The sequence below is a fragment of the Heptranchias perlo genome, chromosome 19, assembly GCF_035084215.1.
Source record: "Heptranchias perlo isolate sHepPer1 chromosome 19, sHepPer1.hap1, whole genome shotgun sequence".
Taxonomy (NCBI): Eukaryota; Metazoa; Chordata; class Chondrichthyes; order Hexanchiformes; family Hexanchidae; genus Heptranchias; species Heptranchias perlo.
Window position 1 is genome coordinate 858400 of NC_090343.1, and position 24286 is coordinate 882685.

At 47.1% G+C, this 24286-nt stretch overlaps 1 protein-coding gene across 1 annotated transcript in view; it reads left to right on the forward strand.

Moving 5' to 3' along the window:
* The window catches only part of LOC137335052 (short transient receptor potential channel 4-associated protein-like), an 81121-nt gene that overhangs the window by 49869 nt on the left and 6966 nt on the right, over nucleotides 1–24286 (forward strand). The window contains exons 12-18 of the mRNA XM_068000125.1: nucleotides 669–770; nucleotides 6444–6527; nucleotides 7270–7360; nucleotides 10963–11103; nucleotides 16798–16909; nucleotides 18186–18298; nucleotides 19908–20114. Coding sequence (XP_067856226.1) covers nucleotides 669–770; nucleotides 6444–6527; nucleotides 7270–7360; nucleotides 10963–11103; nucleotides 16798–16909; nucleotides 18186–18298; nucleotides 19908–20114 — 850 coding nt within the window. The remainder of the gene's footprint in view (nucleotides 1–668; nucleotides 771–6443; nucleotides 6528–7269; nucleotides 7361–10962; nucleotides 11104–16797; nucleotides 16910–18185; nucleotides 18299–19907; nucleotides 20115–24286) is intronic.

A 24286-nucleotide genomic window follows, 5' to 3' on the forward strand; every position in this document is an offset into this window, starting at 1 on the left:
AGCAGAGCCCACCGCGATTTGCCATTGGAAAATGCATCAAGTGCATCGGCCTTTAGAATTGATTGTGATTTCATTAGTAATAGGATTGTTTCACAAGGTCACAGTAACACGAGGCTTGTGTGAAAGCCCATTGCTTGTAAGGTGTAGGATTTTCATAATCAAGGACATTTTCAAAATTTATAAGGGGATCAAAAACAGTGCTTGCATGCAGATTTTTAAAAAATCCTTGCATGTTCTTTTAAGGCTAACGGTGCTACCAAGTTGAATTTGGTCCAAGCCCCCCCTCTCAATTTGATTTTAACACTTAGCTACCTTGTAAATATAAAATTTATTTTCCCATTGCCACCCCCTTTTCAGTTACATTTTATCAGCTCCCTCTACTCTGCCCTCAGGAGAGCACCTACACAGAATATTTTTGGTTTCTCCTATCACCTATTCAGTGGCTTGTCTGAAGATTAAACCCACGTTTTGGGATAAAAATAGTGTGACCCACTCAAGCACCCAGTCCCCATAACTAGCACGGATTTCTGAGTTAATGGCCTTTTGCATCATGTCCAATCATTATTACCCGTCACACTTTGTAATAGATTACACAATAAAAATTCTATCGGGTTTGATTCCTGAAGATTTCTCCTTTCGTGTGACAATTGTTGTTCTTGGGTTTTCAGGAATAAGTACCTGTTATTGAACAGCCAGGAGCTGAATGAACTTAGTGCGATCTCACTCAAAGCCAACATACCTGAGGTAGAAGCAGTAGTCAACACCGACAGGTAAACTGAGTATTAACTTGCTGTATGTGTGGAGATTAACAGTTGAAATGATTAAAGTAGGAAGACACATCCATCATAGAGTGTCTCCCAACAGTCATCGGTTTGTTTAATGCTACCGTAACTCTGAATTTGTGGAGCAATGCTGTTTACAGTGTGCTCAGATTTTAAAGAAAATGCAATTTAGTTTAAAATCAATCAAGCAGACTACTTTGCCCTGGATAGTGTCGAGTTTCATGAGAATTGTGGCTGCACCCATCCAGGCAAGTGGCAAGAATTCCATCAAACTCCTGATTTGAGCCGTGTAGATGGGGGAGCAGCTTTGAGGGGTCAGGAGGTACCACTCGTCACAGATACCCAGCCTCTGCTCTGCTCTGGTGGCTATGGTGTTGGTATGGCTGGTTCAGTTCTGTCTCCCCCCACCACCATGTTGATTTTGAGGGACTAGGCGATTATGGTGCCATTAAAAGTCAAGCGGAGATGAGCTTTCTCTTGTTCAAGTTGTCATTACTTGTTAGTTATGCGGCATGAATGTTACCTGGAATTGTCAGTCCAAAGACCTGGATGTTATCTAGGTCTTGCTGTAGGTTGGCATGGGTTGCTTCATTATGGGAGAAGTTATGAATGGAAGGGAGGACAACATTACCAGCAATTGGTGGGGGGCGGGGGTTGAGGAGAAGGAGGAATGCCAATTTGAACTGGGTAAAGGAAAGGAATACCAGCTGAAGCTGGGAGGAGGGGAGAAAAATGTAAAGGCGTCAGTATTTACAACAGAGGAAGAGAATAGCATGCCGGACACCCCAAGGAAACTAATTTTGAATCAGGGACGGGGATTCACCATAATTAACATAAGCAAATTAATGAAGAAAATGATGGCACTAAAGAGTGACAAATCCCCAGGACCAGATGGTTTCCATCCCAGAGTTTTCAAGGAAATAGATGAAAACATTGCAGGTGCCCTAACTATAATCTTCCAAAGTTCTCTCAATTCAAGAACTGTTCCTTTAGATTGAAAAAATGCACATGTCACTCAGCTATTTAAGAAAGGTGAGAGAGGGAAACCAGGGAATTACAGACCAGTTAGCCTAACATCTGTTGTCAGGAAATTACTAGAGTTTATAATTAAGGATAAAGTGACTGAACACCTTGAAAATTTTCAGCTGATCAGAGAGCCAGCATGAATTTTATAAAGGGTAGGTCATGCCTGACGAACCTGATTGAATTTTTTGAAGAGGTGATTAAAATAGTGGACGGGGAATTTTTTTTTATTATTCATTCATGGGATGTGGGCTTCGCTGGCAAAGCCTGCATTTATTGCCCATCCCTAATTGCCCTTGAGAAGGTGGTGAGCCGCCTTGAACTTCTGCAGCCCGTGTGGAGAAAGCCTTCAACATGTCATCGATGACGACGAACACCTCGCTAAGGCCATCCCCACACCCCCACTACTCGCCTTCAAACAGGTTTGGGAGGGGCTGTCGAAGAAGCCTGCGAGTTGCTGCAGTGCATCCTGTGGATGGTACACACTGCAGCCAATGTGCGCCGGTGGTGAAGGGAGTGAATGTTTAGGGTGGTGGATGGGCTGCCAATCAAGCGGGCTGCTTTGTCCTGGGTGGTGTCAAGCTTCTTGAGTGTTGTTGGAGCTGCACTCATCCAGGCAAGTGGAGAGTACTCCATCACACTCCTGACTTGTGCCTTGTAGATGGTGGAGAGGCTTTGGGGAGTCGGGAGGTGAGTCACTCGCCACAGAATATCCAGCCTCTGACCTGCTCTTGTAGCAACAGTATTTATGTGGCTGGTCAATGCTGTTAAGTTTCTGGTCAATGGTGACCCCCAAGATGTTGATGGTGGGGGATTTGGCAATGGACACTGCCCTGAGGAACTCCTGCAGCAATGTCCTGGGGCTGAGATGATTGGCCTCCAACAACCACTACCATCTTCCTTTGTGCTAGGTATGACTCCAGCCACTGGAGAGTTTTCCCCCTGATTCCCATTGACTTCAGTTTTACTAGGGCTCCTTGGTGCCACACTCGGTCAAATGCTGCCTTGATGTCAAGGGCAGTCACTCTTTCCTCACCTCTGGAATTCAGCTCTTTTGTCCATGTTTGGACCAAGGCTGTAATGAGGTCTGGAGCTGAGTGGTCCTGGCGGAACCGAAACTGAGCATCTGTGAGCAGGTTATTGGTGAGTAAGTGCCGCTCGATAGCACTGTCGACAACACCTTCCATCACTTTGCTGATGATTGAGAGTAGACTGATAGGACGGTAATTGGCCGGATTGGATTTGTCCTGCTTTTTGTGGAGAGGACATACCTGGGCAATTTTCCACATTGTCGGGAAGATGCCAGTGTTGTAGCTGTACTGGAACAGCTTGGCTAGAGGAGCAGCAGTTCTGGAGCACAAGTCTTCAGCACTACAGCCGGGATGTTGTCGGGCCCATAGCCTTTGCGGTATCCAGTGCACTCAGCCTTTTCTTGATATCACGTGGAGTGAATCAAATTGGCTGAAGTCTGGCTTCTGTGATGGTGGGGATATCGGGAGGAGGCCGAGATGGATCATCCACTCGGCACTTCTGGCTGAAGATGGTTGTAAATGCTTCAGCCTTGTCTTTTGCACTCCCGTGCTAGACTCCGCCATCATTGAGGATGGGGATGTTTACAGAGCCTCCACCTCCTGTTAGTTGTTTAATTGTCCACCACCATTCACGACTGGATGTGGCAGGACTGCAGAGCTTTGATCTGATCCATTGGTTGTGGAAACGCGTAGCTCTGTCTATAGCAGGTTACTTCCGCTGTTTAGCATGCATGTAGTCCTAAGTTGTAGCATCACCAGGTTGGCACCTCATTTTTAGATACGCCTGGTGCTGCTCCTGGCATGCTCTTCTACACTCCTCATTGAACCAGGGTTGAACCGCTGGCTTGTTGATAATGGTAGAGTGAGGAATATGCCGGGACATGAGGTTACAATTCTTCTGCCGCTGATGGCCCACAGCGCCTCATGGATGCCCATTTTGAGCTGCTAGATCTGTTATGAATTTATCCCATTTAGCACAGTGGTAGTGCCACACAACATGTTGGATGGTGTCCTCGGTGCGAAGACGGGACTTCATCTCCACGAGGACTGTGCGGTGGCCACTACTACCAATGCTGTCATGGACAGATACATCTGCGACAGGTAGATTGGTTAGGACGAGGTCAAGTAGGTTTTTCCCTCGTGTTGGTTCACTCACCTCCTGCCGCAGGCCCAGTCTGGCAGCTATGTCCTTCAGGACTCAGGCCAGCTCGGTCAGTATTGGTGCCACCGAGCCAATCTTGATTATGGACTTTGAAGTCCCCCACCCAGAGTGCATTCTGTGCGCTTGCTACCCTCAGTGCTTCCTGCTAGTGGTGCTCAACATGGAGAAGGACTGATTCATCAGCTGAGGGAGGATGGTAGGTGGTAATCAGCAGGAGGTTTCCTTGTCCATGTTTGACCTGATGCCATAAGATTTCATGGGGTCCAGAGTCAATGTTGAGGACTCCCAGGGCCACTCCCTCCTGACTGTATATCACTGTACCGCCACCTCTGATGGGTCTGTCCTGCTGGTGGGACAGGCCATACCCAGGGATGGTGATGGAAGAGTCTGGGACGTTGGCTGAAAGGTATGATTCTGTGAGTATGGCTATGTCAGGCTGTTGCGTGACTAGTCTATGGGACAGCTCTTCCAATTTTGGCACAAGTCCCCAGATGTTAGTGAGGAGGACTTTGCAGGGTCGACAGGGCTTGGTTTGCCGTTGTCGTGTCCGGTGCCTATTGGTCCGATGCCGGGTAGTTCGTACGGTTTTATTCTTATGACTTTTTGTCGAGAGATTGTACAACTGAGTGGCTTGCTAGGCCATTTCAGAGGGCGATTAAGAATCAACCACATTGCTGTGTCTGGAGTCACATATGGGCCAGACTGGGTAAAGTTTGATGGAGAGAAACAGTTTCTGCTGACTGGGGAGTCTAGGACTAGGGGACATAGCCTAAAAATTAGAGCCAGGACTTTCAGGAGTGGAGTTAGGAAACACTTCTACACGCAAAGGGTGGTTGAAGTTTGAAACTCACTTCTGCAAACGGCAGTTGATGCTAGCTCAGTTGTTAATTTTAAATCTGAGATTGATAGATATTTGTTAACCCAAGGTATTAAGGGATGGGAACATAGGAACAGGAGTAGGCCATTCAGCCTCTCGAGCCCACTCCGCCATTTGATAAGATCATGGCTGATCTGTGATCTAACTCCATATACCTGCCTTTGGCCCATATCCCTTAATATCTTTAGTTGCCAAAAAGCTATCTATCTCAGATTTAAAATTAGCAATTGAACTAGCATCAATTGCTGTTTGCGGAAGAGAGTTCCAAACTTCTACCGCCCTTTATGTGTAGAAGTGTTTTCTAATCTCACTCCTGAAAGGTCTGGCTCTCTAATTTTTGGACTGTGCCCCCTACTCCTAAAATCCCCAACCAGTGGAAATAGTTTCTCTCTATCCACCCTATCCATTCCCCATAATATCTTATAAACTTTGATCAGATCACCCCTTAACCTTCTAAACTCTAGAGAATACATCCCCAATTTGTGTAATCTCTCCTCGTAACTTAACCCTTGAAGTCCGGGTATCATTCTAGTAAACCTACGCTGCACTCCCTCCAAGGCCATATGTCCTTCCGAAGGTGCGGTGCCCAGAACTGCTCACAATACTCCAGGTGCGGCCTAACCAGGGTTTTGTATAGCTGCAGCATAACTTCTGCCCTCTTGTACTCTAGTCCTCTAGATATAAAGGCCAGCATTCCATTAGCCTTACTGATTATTTTCTGTACCTGTTCATGACACTTCAATGATCTATGTACCTGAACCCCTAGGTCCCTTTGGACATCCACTGTTTTTAACTTTTTACCATTTAGAAAGTACCCTGTTCTATCCTTTTTTGATCCAAAGTGGATGACCTCACATTTGTCTACATTGAATTCCATTTGGCAGTTTTGCCCATTCACCTAATCTATCAATATCGCTTTGTAATTTTATGTTTTCATCTACACTGCTTACAGTGTATGCATATGGGGCTAAGGCGGGTTTATGGAGTTAGGTCACAGATCAGCCATGATCTCATTGAATGGCGGAACAGACTCGAGGGGCTAAATGGCCTCCACCTGTTCCTATGTTCCTAAGCATCAAAAAGATGTGAAACCCATGGAGTATTCTATGATTGGGATTGGAGGGAGGGTTGGTGATGGTAGTTGTATAAATCTCTATATCCACCTGTGAGCTACATGATGAGTTACTAAGTGACCCACAAAAATAGACACCACACCCCTGGCTTGTATCCTGTGTCTCACACATTTTGACGTATGTCCAGCTCTTCTTATTAAACTTGCTCTTTTTTGGCATTCTGGCCACAAGAATCATCATGTCGTGAATGGAAGTGTTAATTGTAGATTTAGATACTCTCCTGAACTGGAATTAAGGCTTGTTGAGGTACAGGAATGGGACTTTACTCCAAATCTTTCCACTCCTGACTGTGGGAAACCTGTATTTAACCTCAAAGATCAAAATTTACTTAGAAATGAGCTATTAGTCGGCACTGAATATGGATAGTACATTATTCTGGGATACGCTCCACAGTTTCACAAACCCCTTTTCAGATTAATATTTCTGTTTTCTTAGAAGTTTGATCTGTGATGGGAAGAAAGGGCTTCTGACGAGGTTATTACAGGTGATGAAGAAAGAGCCTGCAGAATCCTCATTCAGGTAGGTTTCCTGTACATTCGATCAGAAAGTGGAATTAACACCATTGTGATTCCACTGCTAGGGACAAATGTGCAGGGATTCTATGTGCCTTTTAGCTCCTCTCTTTGAAACTTAAAAAAAATTAAAAGTGTGATTAAACACAGATCCTTTAAATTGCTATGAAGTGCTAATACACAAGTAGTATTTGAAGTACCAATCTCTAAGTTTAGTTCTTGCTAACCATGTGGTTAAGGACTGGTTTGGATTGGAGAATCACAGCTGCATTCTGTGTTTGTTGTTGACTGTGCATTCAATTTTAACCTTCATAGAACTACCTATCTGCAGCTCCTTCAGTGGCTGTGAGTTTACGCAATGAGTACTTGAGACATGCAGACCGTAAAAGTCATGGGCTCGATCCTCGTCTTGCTGAGTTAGCTTATTTCAGCTGGGTTGACAGTACATTGGTACAAGTGCATGGATCGGGAGTAGCTGTGGTGCTCTGCATACGTATGCAGCTTAATTAATCGCAGAGCACCACAGCTGCTCCCAATCCATGCGCTTGTGACAATGCACTGTCACCCCATCCCCTGAATGAATAATAAAAATATAATGGCTACGTGAGCCAGTACTGGCACAGCATGCAGTGTCTGTGGAACCATTGCCAGTGGGTAATCAACTTTCAAGTAGGGGGAGGGAGATAATTGGTGAGAAAAGAGCGAGAAAGAACTTACCTATGTATTTCTTTATCTCCCATTCCTGGCAGATTCTGGCAGGCAAGAGCAGTTGAGAGTTTTTTACGAGGAGTGACTTCTTATGCTGACCAAATGTTCCTTTTGAAACGTGGCCTGTTGGAGGTAAGGCAATGTTTAATCTAAGAAACATTGTGTAAATGGTCAAGTTAGCCAGCTATTTGTGGAGGGAGGAAAAGAATTTCCTACATGTTTCAGATTGCTTGCAAGATGTGACACTTTAATTCTACATATGGTCCATTCCTGCATGGAGTATGACTGGAAGTAGGTTCTGGGCCAGGCGGGAGTGGGTGGAGCATGGGAAATGGAGACTGAAGACCTCGCTGCTGTCCTGCAGAAGCATGTCTACTGTCAACTGATGGCCATGCAGCTTTCTTCGTGGTTGTGGAAATGTCTGCTGCCCTCCTTGAGGGGGGAGAAACATCAGCAGCGAATGGTAGGGGCAGAAGGAGAAAGATTTATAATTGTACATTTATTTTGCTGAATTTTGAGGATGTTAGTTAGAGCAGCACGTTCTAGAGCCAACCAGAGAGCAGGCTATTAATTAATGACCTCATTGCAAAGGAGCCTCTAGGTAGCAGTGATCACAATATGATTGAATTTCGCATTCAGTTTGAGGGAGAGAAGCCTAAGACTATTGCTTTAAACTTAAATAATGGCAATTATGAGGGCGTGAAGACAGGGCTAGCTAAAGTGAACTGGGAGCTTAGGTTAAAGGATAGGTCAGTAGAGATGCAGTGGCAGACATTTAATGAGATATTTCATAACACTCAGCAAAGATACATTCCAGTGAGAAAGAAAGACTCTAGGGGAAGGACGAGCAATCCGTGGCCAACTAAGGAAGTTAAAGATAGTATCAAATTGAAAGAGAAAGCATACAATTCCGCAAAAATTAGTGGCAAATCAGAAGATTGGTCAGAATATAAAAAACAGCAAAGAATATCTAAAAGAATAATAAGGTGGGAGAAATTAGAGTACGCGAGAAAGCTAGCCAAAAATATAAAAACAGATAGTAAGAGTTTCTACAGGTATTTAAGAAGGAAAAGAGTAAGTAAAGTGAGCGTTGGTCCTCTAGAGAGAGTCTGGGAAATTAATAATGGAGAATAAGGACATGGTGGATGAATTGAACAGATATTTTGCGTCCGTCTTCACTGTAGAGGATACAAATAACATGCCAGAAATAATTGAATCAAGAGGTGAAAGGGAGGGAGGAACTTAAAACATTTACAATCACCAGGGAAAGGGTTTTGAAAAAATTATTAGAACTAAAAGCTGACAAGTCCCCAGGTCCTGACGGACTTCATCCTCGGGACTTAAAAGAAGTGGCTGCGGAGATAGTAGATACATTGGTATTAATTTTCCAAAATTCCCTAGATTCTGGAAGGGTCCCATCAGAATGGAAAATAGTGAATGTAACTCCTCTATTCAAGAAAGGAGGGAGACAAAAAGCAGGAAACTACAGGCCAGTTAGCTTAACATCTGTCATAGGGAAATTGCTAGAATCTATTATTAAGGAGGTTATAGCAGGGCACTTAGAAAATCTCAATGCAATCAGGCAGAGTCAACACGGCTTTGTGAAAGGGAAATCGTGTTTGACTAATTTATTAGAGTTCTTTGAGGAAGTAACAAGCAACATGGATAAAGGGGATCCTGTGGATGTGGTGTACTTGGATTTCCAGAAGGCTTTTAACAAGGTACCACATCAAAGGCTACTACACAAAACAAGAGCCCCTGGTGTAGGGCGTAACATATTAGCATGGATAAAGGATTGGTTAGCTAACAGGAAACAGAGAGAAGGCATAAATGGGTCATTTTCAGGTTGGCAAGATGTAACGAGTGGAGTGCCACAGGGATCAGTGCTTGGGCCTCAACTATTTACAATCTATATCAATGACTTGGATGAAGGGACCGAATGCATGGCTGCTAAATTTGCTGATGACACAAAGGTAGGTAGGAAAGTAAGTTGTGACGAGGACATAAGGAGTCTGCAAAGGGATATAGATAGGTTCAGTGAGTGGGCAAAAATTTGGCAGATGGAGTATATTGTGGGAAAATGTGAACTTGTCCATTTTGGCAGGAGGAATAGAAAAGCAGTATATTATTTAAATGGAGAGAGATTGCAGAACTCAGGTACAGAGGGATCTGGGTGTCGTAGTACACGAATCACAAAAAGTTAGAATGTAGATACAGCAAGTGATTAGGAAGGCAAATGGAATGTTGTCATTTATTGCAAGGGGACTGGAATATAAAAGTAGAGATGTTTTGCTACAGTTGTTCAGGGCATTGGTGAGACCACATCTAGAATACTGTGTGCAGTTTTGGTCTCTATTTAAGAAAGGACATAATTGCTTTGGAGGCAGTTCAGAGAAGGTTCACTCGACTGATTCCTGGGATGAGGGGGTTATCTTATGAGGAAAGATTGGAAAAGTTGGGCCTGTATATACTGGAGTTTAGAAGAATGAGAGGTGATCTTATTGAAACATATAATATCCTGAGGGGACTTGAAGGGGTAGATGCTGAGGGGATGTTTCCCCTTGTGGAGAGACTAGAACTAGGGGCCACAGTTTAAAAATAAGGGGTCTCCCATTTAAGACGGAGATGAGGAGAAATTTTTTCTCTGAGGGCCGTGAGTCTGTGGAACTCCCTTCCCCAGAGAGCGGTGGAGGCAGGGTCACTGAATATTTTTAATGATGTGGAGATGCCGGTGATGGTCTGGGGTTGACAATTGTAAACAATTTTACAACACCAAGTTATAGTCCAGCAATTTTATTTTAAATTCACAAGCTTTCGGAGGCTACCTCCTTCGTTCACCTGACGAAGGAGGTAGCCTCCGAAAGCTTGTGAATTTAAAATAAAATTGCTGGACTATAACTTGGTGTTGTAAAATTGTTTACGAATATTTTTAAGGCTGAGTTAGATAGATTCCTGATTAACAAGGGAGTCAAAGGTTATAGTAGGTAGACGGGAAAGTAGTGTTGAGGTCACAATCAGATCAGCCATGATCTTATCAAAAATGGAAGAGCAGGCTCAAGGGGCCGAATGGCCTACTCCTGCTCTTAATTCGTATGTTCATATGTTAATGCAGGGGAATAGAATATTTTTCCAACTTTGGCAGGTATTGCCAATGTCGAGCACTCATGGGTCGAATATAGCACAGTTAGATGCAAAGTAAAGCTCACTCTCCCCCTGCTTCAACAACGTACCTTAATCCCAAACACAGTACTGCCCGTAGCCAGTATTATGTTCCCACTGTTTGCACTAGACATCCTTGTGGCCACAGAAGTAAGGTTGCTGAGCTGTGCAATATGTTGTGTGCTTGAGCCCAGCCCTGCGAGGAACAGGATTGAAACTGCACCATCCTCACTTCACATGAGACGGGCCCTTAGAGTGAGCAAAATGGGAGGAGACCTTCATCACATCAACTTCAGCTGATTTGTCCCGTGTCCCAGAGGTGAAAGGGCAGTGTCTAACCAGAATAGATTTTTTTTTAAAAATGTAAATGAACTTTGTAGAATACAAAATAAAGTTGGGAAATATCAGAAATAAACTTTGTTGAGATAAAAAAGCTGTTTGCAAAGTTGTGGATGAACATGTAGAATGCAGAGAGAATTGGCACAGCAGTGCGAACTCCAACACCAGATTACTATCGGGCATCGGAGGGATGTACATCTTCAAAACAAGTTGAACTCTTGTATTTTTTTTTGTAGCACATTCTGTTCTGCATTATCGACAGCGAGTGCAAGTCAAGGGATGTGTTGCAGAGTTATTTTGACCTCTTGGGTGAGCTGATGAAATTCAACATTGATGCCTTCAAGAGGTTTAATAAGTATGTAAACACAGAGGAGAAGGTAAGTTGTGGTGCAGTGAGCTGCACGGTTTAATCTACAAGTTGGCCTGATAATGAAGTTAGCATCTGCTTGATTGACATTTGCCAGTTTAAAAAGTATAGCAAGTGCCCTATTTTACTAAGAATTTTGAAAGTTCCTTGTATTTCATCTATTAGTAAAAGTGACCTTCAAGCTGTCGGATTACCGTAAAAACCCAACTGGTTCACTATGGAAACCTGCTGTCCTTACCCGGTCTGGCCTATAAGGAGCTATATGCTAGGCATGGGTATTAAGGGTTAGACAACCAAGGCATGTAGATGGAGTTAAGATACAACTCAAAGTAAAGCAGTAAAGCTCCCTCTACGCTGTCCCATCAAACGCTCCCAGGGCAGGTACAGCATGGGTTAGATACAGAATTTTTGTTAGGCAAGGATATTAAGGATTATGGAACCAAGGCGGGTAAGTGGAGTTAAGATTCAGATAAGCCACGATCCAATTGAATGGCAGAACAGGCTCGAGAGGCTGAATGGCCTCCCCTCCTCATCCCATGTTCCTATGACTCCAGTCCCACACCAGTGCGGTTGGTTCTTAATCGCCCTCTAAAGTGGCCTAGAAGGCCCAACAATGCCTCCACAGGGAAATTAGGGGTGCACAATATATGCTGACCTTGCTAGTGCCGCTATATCAGAGAATGAATAAAAAGATTCTGGATGAAGTTGACTTGATGGCTGAATGGACTTCCTCACTTAGGCTTTCCCATCCTATTCCTGCTGGTTTTCCGGTGGCTCTGCGATGGATGGGACCAGAAATGTGCTTCAGCGTGTGTTCCGCTGTATCGCCATCTCTGCTTTTTATCCCCTCCCCCCTTTCCTGGAACGTGAACTTTGTGGCCTGAGATCAAACTGTGAAGTCTACCTCTGACTGGGGACGTTTCCTGCCATTAGTCCCGATTCAAAGCTGGTTACAGGGACCACCTGTTAGGCCCCAGTGTTCAAAGGTTGGTTGAGGGACGAGAAAAGTGCATCATCACTGACCTGTGCTCCTGCTCTCCAGGCATCACTGCACAGGCCCCAGAAGATGGCAGCTCATTTTTGAAAAACTACTTTTTGCTGATAGTTCTGAGGTGGCAGAGCCCCCCCCCCAAAGCTGTGGCAGAGCCCCCCCCCAAAGCTGTGGCAGAGCCCCCCCCCCAAAGCTGTGGCAGAGCCCCCCCCCCCAAAGCTGTGGCAGAGCCCCCCCCCCAAAGCTGTGGCAGAGCCCCCCCCCCCAAAGCTGTGGCAGAGCCCCCCCCCCCCAAAGCTGTGGCAGAGCCCCCCCCCCCCAAAGCTGTGGCAGAGCCCCCCCCCCAAAGCTGTGGCAGAGCCCCCCCCCCAAAGCTGTGGCAGAGCCCCCCCCCCCAAAGCTGTGGCAGAGCCCCCCCCCCCAAAGCTGTGGCAGAGCCCCCCCCCCCAAAGCTGTGGCAGAGCCCCCCCCCCCAAAGCTGTGGCAGAGCCCCCCCCCCCAAAGCTGTGGCAGAGCCCCCCCCCCCAAAGCTGTGGCAGAGCCCCCCCCCCCAAAGCTGTGGCAGAGCCCCCCCCCCCAAAGCTGTGGCAGAGCCCCCCCCCCCAAAGCTGTGGCAGAGCCCCCCCCCCCCAAAGCTGTGGCAGAGCCCCCCCCCCCAAAGCTGTGGCAGAGCCCCCCCCCCCAAAGCTGTGGCAGAGCCCCCCCCCCCAAAGCTGTGGCAGAGCCCCCCCCCCCAAAGCTGTGGCAGAGCCCCCCCCCCCAAAGCTGTGGCAGAGCCCCCCCCCCCAAAGCTGTGGCAGAGCCCCCCCCCCCCAAAGCTGTGGCAGAGCCCCCCCCCCCCCAAAGCTGTGGCAGAGCCCCCCCCTCAAAGCTGTGGCAGAGCCCCCCCCCCAAAGCTGTGGCAGAGCCCCCCCCCCAAAGCTGTGGCAGAGCCCCCCCCCCCCAAAGCTGTGGCAGAGCCCCCCCCCCCAAAGCTGTGGCAGAGCCCCCCCCCCCAAAGCTGTGGCAGAGCCCCCCCCCCCCCCAAAGCTGTGGCAGACCCCCCCCCCCCCCCACCTCTGCCTCCAAACACAGCTGATTCTGAGGGGACTCCCTGAGATCACCCCAGGGCCAGCAACACTGCCAGTGTCGGGGGTATCTCAGGATGAGAAGAAGTCCCCCCCACCCCCCCACCCCCCCAACACCCCCACCCCACACACCCCGGGCGCCCAATCTGAAAGCTGTGTTCTTATGTCCTGAAACTGAACTTGTTACATGATTACCTGACAGGACGTGAAAGCTTGAAAAGGAATTTTAAAGGATATGAGGAGCAAGCGGGAGAGTGTGGCTTGTGGAAAATAACACTGGCACATGGTATCGTAGTAGGTACAGCACAGGAGGAGGCCATTCGGCCCATCGTGCCTGTGCCTTTGAAAGAGCTATCCAGTTAGTCCCATTCCCCTGCTCTTTCCCCATATCCCTGCAAATTTTTTCCTTTCAAGTATTTATCCAATTCCCTTTTGAAAGTTACGATTGAATCTGCTTCCACCGCCCTTTCAGGCAGCGCATTCCAGATCATAACAACTCGCTGCGTAAAATGTGTCCTCAAGACGCCCCTGGCTCTTTTGCCGATCACCTTAAACCTGTGCCCCCTGGTTACCGACCCGTCTGCCACTGGAAACAGTTTCTTCTTAACTCTATCAAAACCATTCGTGATTTTGAACACCTCGATCAAATAGAGTCATAGAGTTATACAGCACGGATAGAGGCCCTTCGGCCCATCGTGTCCGCGCCGGCCATCAGCCCTGTCTACTCTAATCCCATATTCCAGCATTTGGTCCGTAGCCTTGTATGCTATGGCATTTCAAGTGCTCATCCAAATGCTTCTTGAATGTTGTGAGGGTTCCTGCCTCCACAACCCTTTCAGGCAGTGAGTTCCAGACTCCAACCACCCTCTGGGTGAAAAAGTTCTTTCTCAAATCCCCTCTAAACCTCCCGCCTTTTACCTTGAATCTATGTCCCCTTGTTATAGAACCCTCAACGAAGGGAAAAAGCTCCTTAGTATCCATCCTATCTGTGCCCCTCATAATTTTGTACACCTCAATCATGTCCCCCCTCAGCCTCCTCTGCTCCAAGGAAAACAAACCCAATCTTCCCAGTCTCTCTTCATAGCTGAAGCGCTCCAGCCCTGGTAACATCCTGGTGAATCTCCTCTGCACCCTCTCCAAAGCGATCACATCCTTCCTGTAGTGTGGCGACCAGAACTGCACACAGTACTCCAGCTGTGGCCTAACCAGTGTTTTATACAGCTCCATCATAACCTCCTTGCTCTTATATTCTATGCCTCGGCTAATAAAGGCAAGTATCCCATATGCCTTCTTTACCACCTTATCTACCTGTTCCGCCGCCTTCAGGGATCTGTGAACTTGCACACCAAGATCCCTCTGACCCTCTGTCTTGCCTAGGGTCCTCCCATTCATTGTGTATTCCCTTGCCTTGTTAGTCCCTCCAAAGTGCATCACCTCGCACTTTTCCGGGTTAAATTCCATTTGCCACTGTTCCGCCCATCTGACCAACCCATCTATATCGTCCTGCAGACTGAGGCTATCCTCCTCGCTATTTACCACCCTACCAATCTTTGTATCATCAGCGAACTTACTGATCATACCTTTTACATTCATATCCAAGTCATTAATGTAGACCACAAACAGCAAGGGACCCAGCACCGATCCCTGTGGTACCCCACTGGCCACAGGCTTCCAGTCACAAAAACAACCTTCGACCATCACCCTCTGCCTTCTGCCACTAAGCCAGTTTTGTATCCAAAGTGCCAAGGCACCCTGGATTCCATGGGCTCGTACCTTCTTGACCAGTCTCCTGTGGGGGACTTTATCGAAGGCCTTACTGAAATCCATGTATACCACATCCACTGCGTTACCCTCATCCACACGCCTAGTCACCCCCTCAAAAAATTCAATCAAATTAGTCAGACATGATCTTCCCTTGACAAAGCCATGTTGACTATCCCTGATTAATCCTTGCTTCTCCAAGTGGAGACTAATTTTGTCCTTCAGAATTTTTTCCAATAATTTTCCTACCACTGATGTTAGGCTCACTGGCCTGTAGTTCCCCGGTTTTTCCCTACTCCCCTTCTTGAATAATGGTATTACATTAGCGGTTCTCCAGTCGTCTGGCACATCCCATGTGGCCAGAGAGGTTCTGAATATATGTGACAGAGCCCCCGCAATCTCCTCCTTTGCCTCACACAGTAGCCTGGGACACATTTCGTCCGGGCCTGGGGATTTATCCATTTTTAGGCCTGCTAAAACCGCCAATACCTCCTCCCGCTCGATGTTAATATGTTCGAGTATATCACAGTCCCCCTGCCGTATTTCTATGTCTACATCGTCCTTCTCCATAGTGAAAACAGATGCAAAAAATTCATTTAGAACCCCTCCTACATCTGCCGGCTCCACACACAGATTGCCATTTTTGTCCCTAATGGGCCCTATTTTTTCCCTAGTCATCCTCTTACCCCTTAATATACTTATAAAATCTCCCCTTAACCGTCTCTGCTCTAAGGAGAACAACCCCAACTTCTCCAGTCTCTCCACATAACTGAAGTCCCTCATCCCTGGTACCATTCTAGTAAATCTCTTCTGCGCCCTCTCTAAGGCCTTGACATCCTTCCTGAAGTGCGGTGCCCAGAATTGAACAAAATACTCCATCTGAAGTCTAACCAGTGTTTTATAAAGGTTTAGCATAACTTCCTTGCTTTTGTACTCTGCCTCTATTAATAAAGCCCAGGATCCCTTATCATTTTTTGAACAGCCTTCTCAACTTTTCCTGCCACCTTCAAAGATTTGTGTGCACCCCCAGGTCTCTCTGTTCCTGCACCCCCTTTAAAATTGTACCATTGAGTTTATATTGCCTCTCCCCAATTCTTCCCACCAAAATACATCTCTTCACACTACTCTGCATTAAATTTTATCTGCCATGTGTCTACCCATTTCACCAGTCTGTCTATGTGCTCCTGAAGTCTGTTACTATCATTCATATTGTTTACTACATTTCCGAATTTTGTCATCTGCAACTTTGAAATTATAGCCTCTATACCCAAGCCCAGGTCATTAATATATATCAAAAAGAGCAGTGGTCCTAATACCGACACCTGGGGAACACCACTGTATACTTCCCTCCAGTCTGAAAAACAACCATTCAGCACTACTCTCTGCTTTCTGTCCCTTAGCCAATTTAATATCCACAGTGCCACTATCCCTGTAATCCCATGGCTTTAATTTTGCTAACAAGTCTATTATGTGGTACTTTATCAAATGCCTTTTGAAAGTCCATATACACAACATCAACTGCACTATCCTCATCAACCATCTCTGTTACGTCATCAAAGAACATGAGGGCGAAAGGCCTGCTCCTGTGCTGCAACATTCAGTGATTTTATGGAAAGCGTTGAAACCAAGTTTAGTGTTAAAAATTGAGTTCTCTACTTTTTATCGTAGATGGAAGCAGCTGAATGATAAACAAGCTGGGCCTTGCTGCCTCAATGAGCTATTGAAGGGCAAGGCATATTCTCCCTTGTTAATTTAACAAACGGTGTACTGGGGCCTGAAACAGTCCGTAGCATTTTTAAGCTGCATTTCCAGCTAGTAGAGTGTTTTCTAAATTAATAGTATTCACCAAAATCTGGCAAATCGTGACACTTTTTATCTTGTTCAGTTTCAGATTTTTTTGAATCAGATCAACAGTTCTTTAGTGGATTCCAATATGTTGGTTCGCTGCATTGTGTTGTCTTTGGATCGATTTGAGAGCCAAACTGATGCTGTAAAAGGTATAACAAAAGTGAAATTGTCCTTTTAAAAACAATGGAGAAACTCAAGTAATTCTGCGATGGACACAGTTCATTCTTTTCTCAAAAGAAGTGTTGCAGAGAATTTAAATTTTTCAATATTCTACAAATCTGAAGGCACAGATTTTTATTGTGTTCATGAGAATTTAACATCCAGCTCAGCATCAAACAGGTCAGGTATAGCATGCAGAGTAAATCCCGAGCAGTGAGAGTAACAGCAAGGCAGCATTTGACTGAGTGTGGCACCAAGGAGCCCAAGCAAAACTGAGAATGGGAGTCAAGCAGGAAACCCTCCAGTGGCTGGAGGCAAGCCTGACGCATAGGAAAATAGTCGTGGTTATTAGAGGCCAATTGTTGTAGCCCCAGGGCATCACCTCGGGGCAGTGTCCTCAGCACAACAATCTTCCTCAATGACTCTCCCTCCATCATAAGGTTAGGAGTGAGGCCATTCACCAACAAGCCTACCATGTTCAGCTGCATTCACAACTCCTCCGATAATGAAGCAGCCCATGTCTGCTTTCATCAGGATCTACATAGCATCCAGGCTCGGGCTGACAGGTGGCAGGCAACATTCATGCCACATAAACTACAGGACTATGAACCAAGCGCTGGAAAGTGGGATTAAGCTGGATAGCTCTTTTTCATGCAGCACGGACACGATGGGCTGAATGGCCTCCTGTGCCGTAACTTTATATGATTCACATAAGTGCCAAGTAATGACCACCTCAAACAAGAGAAAGCCCAGCCATCTCCCCCTCACCTACACCGTTGCCACCATTACTGGTGCCCCCCCCCCCAAGCTGTTGATGGCGGGGGTCTGGTTGATGTAGCTTTTAATGGGGTCTTTTCATTTGCTGTATGGAAGCTGGGATAACCTTATATTCTCCTTCGGCCTTTTGGTGGAGTATGAGAACGGCATTGAATCCCAGCTTGGCCAAGTTGCTTAGTGCAGATACCGAGGCACGTGGTAGTAAGTCTGATGAAGGTGGTAGGTGATGCAAAGGTGGGGCTTAAGTGGGTCCTGGTCTTTATTGAGCGCCACTAATTTAAATAGCCTTAGTTATCATGATCTGCAGTTTAGCCGTTTACATCGAGAGTTGCTGCAAACATGTATTTCTCAGTTGACTTGATCGTTAACCAAGGTTTGCGTAATATCTCTGTTTGGTTTGTAATTTCTCCACTGATCTGTGTCAGGCGGAATGGGAATGTATTTACCTACCTCTACACTGTCATTCTGACCGCTGTGCCCTGTAATTAGTTGCAGAAGTGATTTCCCAGTGCTGCCTCCTGTCCTACATGTCCCGGGTGGAAAACCGGCTCTCATTTCTTTTCCGGCTAATCAATATTATTCAAGTACAGACGCTCACGCAGGTAAATATAATTCTTTTATGAAGTATTTACATTTTGTCAAGAGTTAAAATATTTTTTGTTTCAGCTTGCTCTCTCCGTCATCGCATTGGTACCACATTGTCTACAAATGTTTAATTGACTTATAATTTGAAGTAACAGTGCATTCTCTGACTTAACATGAGCAGCTCCACATGAGATTGTCTAGTGTGTGTGTATGTCTGAATGTCTCTCTCGTTCTCTGACAAAAATATTTTTTTCATAAGGCTATCTTAAAAGGCCGTGGGGTATTTTAAATCTAAGTTTGGTGACGGGCGTCCCATACAGGAATGTTTGCAGCTGGTGCATTGCTGGTGGTGGGGAGAATGTGCCACTGCAAGTCTGTAACTCCATTGTAAATTGTGATTTAGGACTGGTGTCAAAATCAACAATGGACAACTTGCCTGGTGATGTAATCAAGCTTGATAAGAACATAAGAAATAGGAGCAGGAGTTAGGCCATCCGGCCCCTCAAGTCTGCTCTGCCATTCAACAAGATCATGGCTGATCTTTTACCTCAACGCCATTTTCCTGCACCATCCCCAAATCCAATGATGCCTTTAATATCTAGAAATCTATCGATCTCTGTTTTGAATGTACTCAATGACTGAGCCTCCACGGCCCTCTGTGGTAGAGAATTCCAAAGATTCACCACCCTCTGAGTGAAGACATTTCTCCTCATCTCAGTCCTAAATGTCCTACCCCTTATTCTGAGACTGTGACCCCTGGTTCTAGATTACCCAGCCAGGGGAAACATCCTCCCTGCATCTACCCTGTAAGAATTTTGTATGTTTCGATGAGATCACCTCTCATTCTTCTAAACTTGAGAGAATATAGGCCTAGTCTACTCAATCTCTCCTCATAGGGCAATCCCGCCATCCCAGGAATCAGACTGGTGAACCTTCATTGCACTCCCTCTATGGCAAGTATATCCTTAGGTAAGGAGACCAAAATTGTACACAATACTCCTGGTGCAGTCTCACCAAGGCCCTGTATAATTGCAATAAGACATCTTTGCTCCAGTCCATATAGGCCATACTATCTTCAAAGAAAGTGAACTTCATAGGGGGAAATATCCTTGTAATCCGCATGGATCTTTGAGTGCCTAGTTTATTCATTTCTAATGTTACACGGGGTTGGATAGAGCTCTGTAAATATCACACCACTGGTTGAAAATACAATGCCTCTATTTCCACAAGTTTGGGATTAGGGAAAAGCCATTGGGCCAACAAATCCGTCTCTCCTTATAGTCCATCTCGCCTGCCCATATCTCACCATTCCCCTGTTTTTGGAAATTGACTTGATCCTATTTATACTGTTCATTCAGTGGCCTTACTCCACCACTCTATTTGGGAGAAAAGCAACTGCCTGATTTTCCTCACTCCCAATTTCCTCATTTTTAGCTGTGACCTCTGGTATTTGAACCCTTCAGTGCAGTGATGAATTTTGTTCATTGCTTTTATAATGTTAAAAATGGCAAGTAGATAACCCTGTGACCTCTTCCCTCTCACTCCCCACCCCCACTATTAGAGTCCAAGCTGGACACAGATTTGTTTTTTCCATCTTACTGACATTGAATGTTTCTCCTTTTTAAGGAAAATGTTAGCTGCCTGAACACAAGCCTGGTGATCTTGATGCTGGCAAGGCGAAAGGGCAAGCTGCCGTTCTATCTGAATGCCCTGCGGGAGAAGGAGCTCTCGGAGAAGTACCCAGGCTTCCTCCTCAACAATTTCCACAGCCTGCTGCGCTTCTGGCAAGAGCATTACCTCAACAAAGATAAAGACAGCACGTGTCTGGAGAATGTAAGTCTGTGCACAGTTTGTAATACATCAATCTTTAGGTTTTTCAATCATTTTAAATGAAAAATACAGGTTGAGTATTTTCTTTACATATAATTTAATTTCACTTGGTTTATTATTTTAATTTGACTTAAATATGTAACCCACCCCCCAGTCTCAAGATTGAGCAGGGGACTATCGTCTGTCCCTTTTGTCTTGGGGAATGCTGCCTGATGGGATCAGTAACTTTGAGGTGGAGAATGATAGAAAGAAAGGTTGCTTAGTGGTGAATTCAATAATGAACCATGTACACCAAGCAGGGTTCAAAGTTCATTCCCTGTGCTGAACTCCTCGACCTCAGCTGAGTGGTAACTGGGGCACTAGAGTTGTCTCGGCTCTAATCTTCACTGGAAGCGGGACAGGATCGAAGAGTGCCTGTGTGTACGGATGTTGAGACATGATTTGACTAGGCATGGCTTTCATGCACTGTATGGATGAATAGCTTGCTGACCCTTGCTCTCTGAGCTTGCAAGAATTACAATCTGAAAGGGGCTGTTTGGCCCAACTAGTCCATGTTCGTCCTTCACGTGAGCAGTATCCTAATCCCATGTGCCCCTCTGTTCCCATTTCCCTTTATCCTTCAACCACCTTTTTTTCAGTGTTAACATATGGGGCTCGAATTTAGCAGGCCTGCGGGTTCCCAGCGGGTGGTCCTCCGGGAGCGTCGAAAACGCGAACGGCGAAATTAGTGGGTTGCCCACGCGATCGTAGCAGGCAACCCACTAATAGGATCCAATTACCTGCTCCTCCGGGGTCCACGGCGCTGGCCTGCGCGTCGGGCGGGCTGCGCATGCGCAGTACGATCTGTCAGCTGGAGGCTCTCTAGTTAAAGGGGCAGTCCTCCACTGACAGATGCTGCAACCAATGGGACAAATTGCAGCATGGAGCAGCCCAGGGGGAAGGCTGCTCCCAGTTTAATGATGCCTCACCCCAGGTATCATCAGATGGGGTGAGGAGGAGGGGGAGGACACAGATCTTCCCCCCGGCGGGCGGGAGGAAGCGGCCTGCCTCTGCCACCAAGAAGGCCTGGCTCGAGGTGGCAGAGGGGGTCACCTGCGCCACCAACATATCGCCCACCTGCATACAGTGCAGGAGGCGCTGCAATGACCGCAGTAGGTCAGCCACAGTGAGAACACGAAGTCTTTCCCCTACACTCCGTCTGCCACAACACTGCCCCCACCCCAAATCTCCTTCGGCACCGCCAACACTATTCTGTCACATCACCCTTCATGCCCACTCACACCCCATCCTCATCTTACCTCCACCTACTCACCTCGCCAGTACTCATCCTGCCACTAACACGCGACCCAATCCTCATACAATCTCATGGCTCCATCCCATACTCACCCTCTCGTGCATCTCCCTCACGGCCAGCCTCACTCAACCTGCCACCACCTGTGCTGCAGCCACAGGGCATGCATCACATATGTGCAGTAGGCAGGGTAAGGCAAACGTCTCGTCAGCATGAAGGGGGTGCACAAGGGTGTCTGAGGGTTTGTCATGGGTGTTACCCATATTGAATTTCAGAGCCACAAACAGCACACATTATATTGACACCACCACTGCCATGTCTCCGCGAATCCTGTCCATTGTGTCCAATAATGCCCGCTCCTGGGTATCACTATGAGGACCCACCACTGATGCCACCCATCGTGTTACTGCAGAGTAGGTGCAGGTGTATTTGCAGGGCTCGTCCGCACAGACAACTGAGAGACATCGGCGGTGTTGCCGGCTGCACCCTGGAAGGATGCGGAGGAGAAGGTGTGGAGGGCAGTGGTGACTTTGCCAGCGACAGGTAAGCAGTTGGTGCTGGGGCCAGCCAGGAGCAGCTCGGCATGAAAGAGGCTGCAGATCTCCACGACTACATGTCGAGCGAATCTGCGCCTCCCTGTGCACTGCTGCTCGGAGAGGTCCGGGGAGCTGCGCCTCGGTCTGTGGACCCTGTGGCGAGGGTAGTGCCCTCTGCGACGCGTCTCTCTCTGCGGTAGCCCTCCCTCCTGCTGTGCAGGTGGGCGTGCAACCACACCGTGTTGGGGGGATCCACGTCTCTGCGGCGGACGGCGTGGACTGCGAGGCTGCTGGGGCTGGTCATGCTCTTCGTCCTCCGAGGGTGTCCACACACCACCCAACTGGCAGGTGTTGGTCTGAGGGGTTGTGCAGGGTAGGTGTGTGGGTCCTCGGACTGGGGCTGCGGTTTCGTGTCGGTCTGTCCTCTGGCTTGGCCGGGGGGGTGGTGGGGGGCAGGGGTTGCCCTATGTGACGCGGTGGCCTCCTGCGTGGGTGAGGGCGCTCCCCCGTGGAGCGCACCTTGGCACCTGCCACAGGCTGCTGGCTGCAACACGCCTGGTTTGAAGGGTCCTGTTTCCCCCAGTGTGGGAAACTGACTGCTTTGAACGTAAAATCCCACACTTCCTCTTTTGACAGCTGCTTCAGCTCATTAACTGACCACAACGAGCAAGTTAAGTACTCTCAAGTGGAACCCCGCTGGCTTTAATTGCCTGTGGGATTCCCACCAGCGGGGCTTGCGCGCGCAGCCCCGCACGTCAGCGCGGTACCCGGAAGTGGCCGGGATTTCGTCCGAATCCGGTCACGTGATCGGAGATCGGGATTTTCGGGGCCCCCCCGCTGGAAACCCGCAGGTAACCCGACCCTAAAATCGAGCCCATGGTCTCTGCTTCAATCACTAACTAATCCACAGCCTCTCAACCCTCTGTGTAAAAAATATTTCTCTTGCTCTCTGTTCCAAATCTCTTGTCTTTAATCTTATGTCTACATCCCCTCATTCTAGACCCTTCAACCATTGGATACATCCTCTTTCCAGCCACCTTGTCCCATCCCTTTATAATTTTAATTAGATTAAAATTAGTATTAGATTAAAAGAAGAGGCCTATAATGTTGCCAAGAAGAGTAGTAAGCCTGAGGATTGAGAGAGTTTTAGAAACCGGCAAAGGACGACCAAAAAATTGATAAAAATAGAGAAAATAGAATATGAAAGTAAACTAGCAAGAAATATAAAAACAGATTGTAAGAGCTTCTACAACCATTGCTGCAGGAGTTCCTCAGGGCAGTGTCCGAGGCCCAAACATCTTCAGCAGCTTCATCAATGACCTTCCCTCCATCATAAGGTCAGAAATGGGGATGTTCGCTGATGATTGCACAGTGTTCAGTTCCATTCGCAACACCTCAAATAATGAAGCAGTCCGAGCCCGCATGCAGCAAGACCTGGACAACATCCAGGCTTGGGCTGATAAGTGGCAAGTAACATTCATGCCAGACAAGTGCCAGGCAATGACCATCTCCAACAAGAGAGAGTCTAACCACCTCCCCTTGACATTCAACGGCATTACTATCGCCGAATCCCCCACCATCAACATCCTGGAGGTCACCATTGACCAGAAACTTAACTGGACTAGCCATATAAATACTGTGGCTACGAGAGCAGGTCAGAGACTGGGTATTCTGTGGCGACTGACTCACCTCCTGACTCCCCAATGCCTTTCCACCATGTACAAGGCACAAGTCAGGAGTTTGATGGAATACTCTCCACCAGCCTGGATGAGTGCAGCTCCAACAACACTCAAGAAGCTCAACACCATCCAGGACAAAGCAGCCTGCTTGATTGGCACCCCATCCACCACCCTAAACATTCACTCCCTTCACCACCGGCGCACAGTGGCTGCAGTGTGTACCATCCACAGGATGCACTGCAGCAACTCGCCAAGGCTTCTTCGACAGCACCTTCCAAACCCGCGACCTCTACCACCTAGAAGGACAAGAGCAGCAGTTACGTGGGAACAACACCACCACCTGCATGTTCCCCTCCAAGTCACACACCATCCCGACTTGGAAATATATCGCTGTTCCTTCATTGTCGCTGGGTCAAAATCCTGGAACTCCCTACCTAACAGCATTGTGGGAGAACCTTCACCACACGGACTGCAGCGGTTCAAGAAGGCGGCTCACCACCACCTTCTCAAGGGCAATTAGGGATGGGCAATAAATGCCGGCCTCGCCAGCGACGCCCACATCCCATGAACGAATAAAAAAAAAAGGAAGAGCGTAGCAAAAGTAAACGTTGGTCCCTTAGAGGCTGAGACAGAAGAAATTATAATGGGGAATCAGGATTCATTAAACAA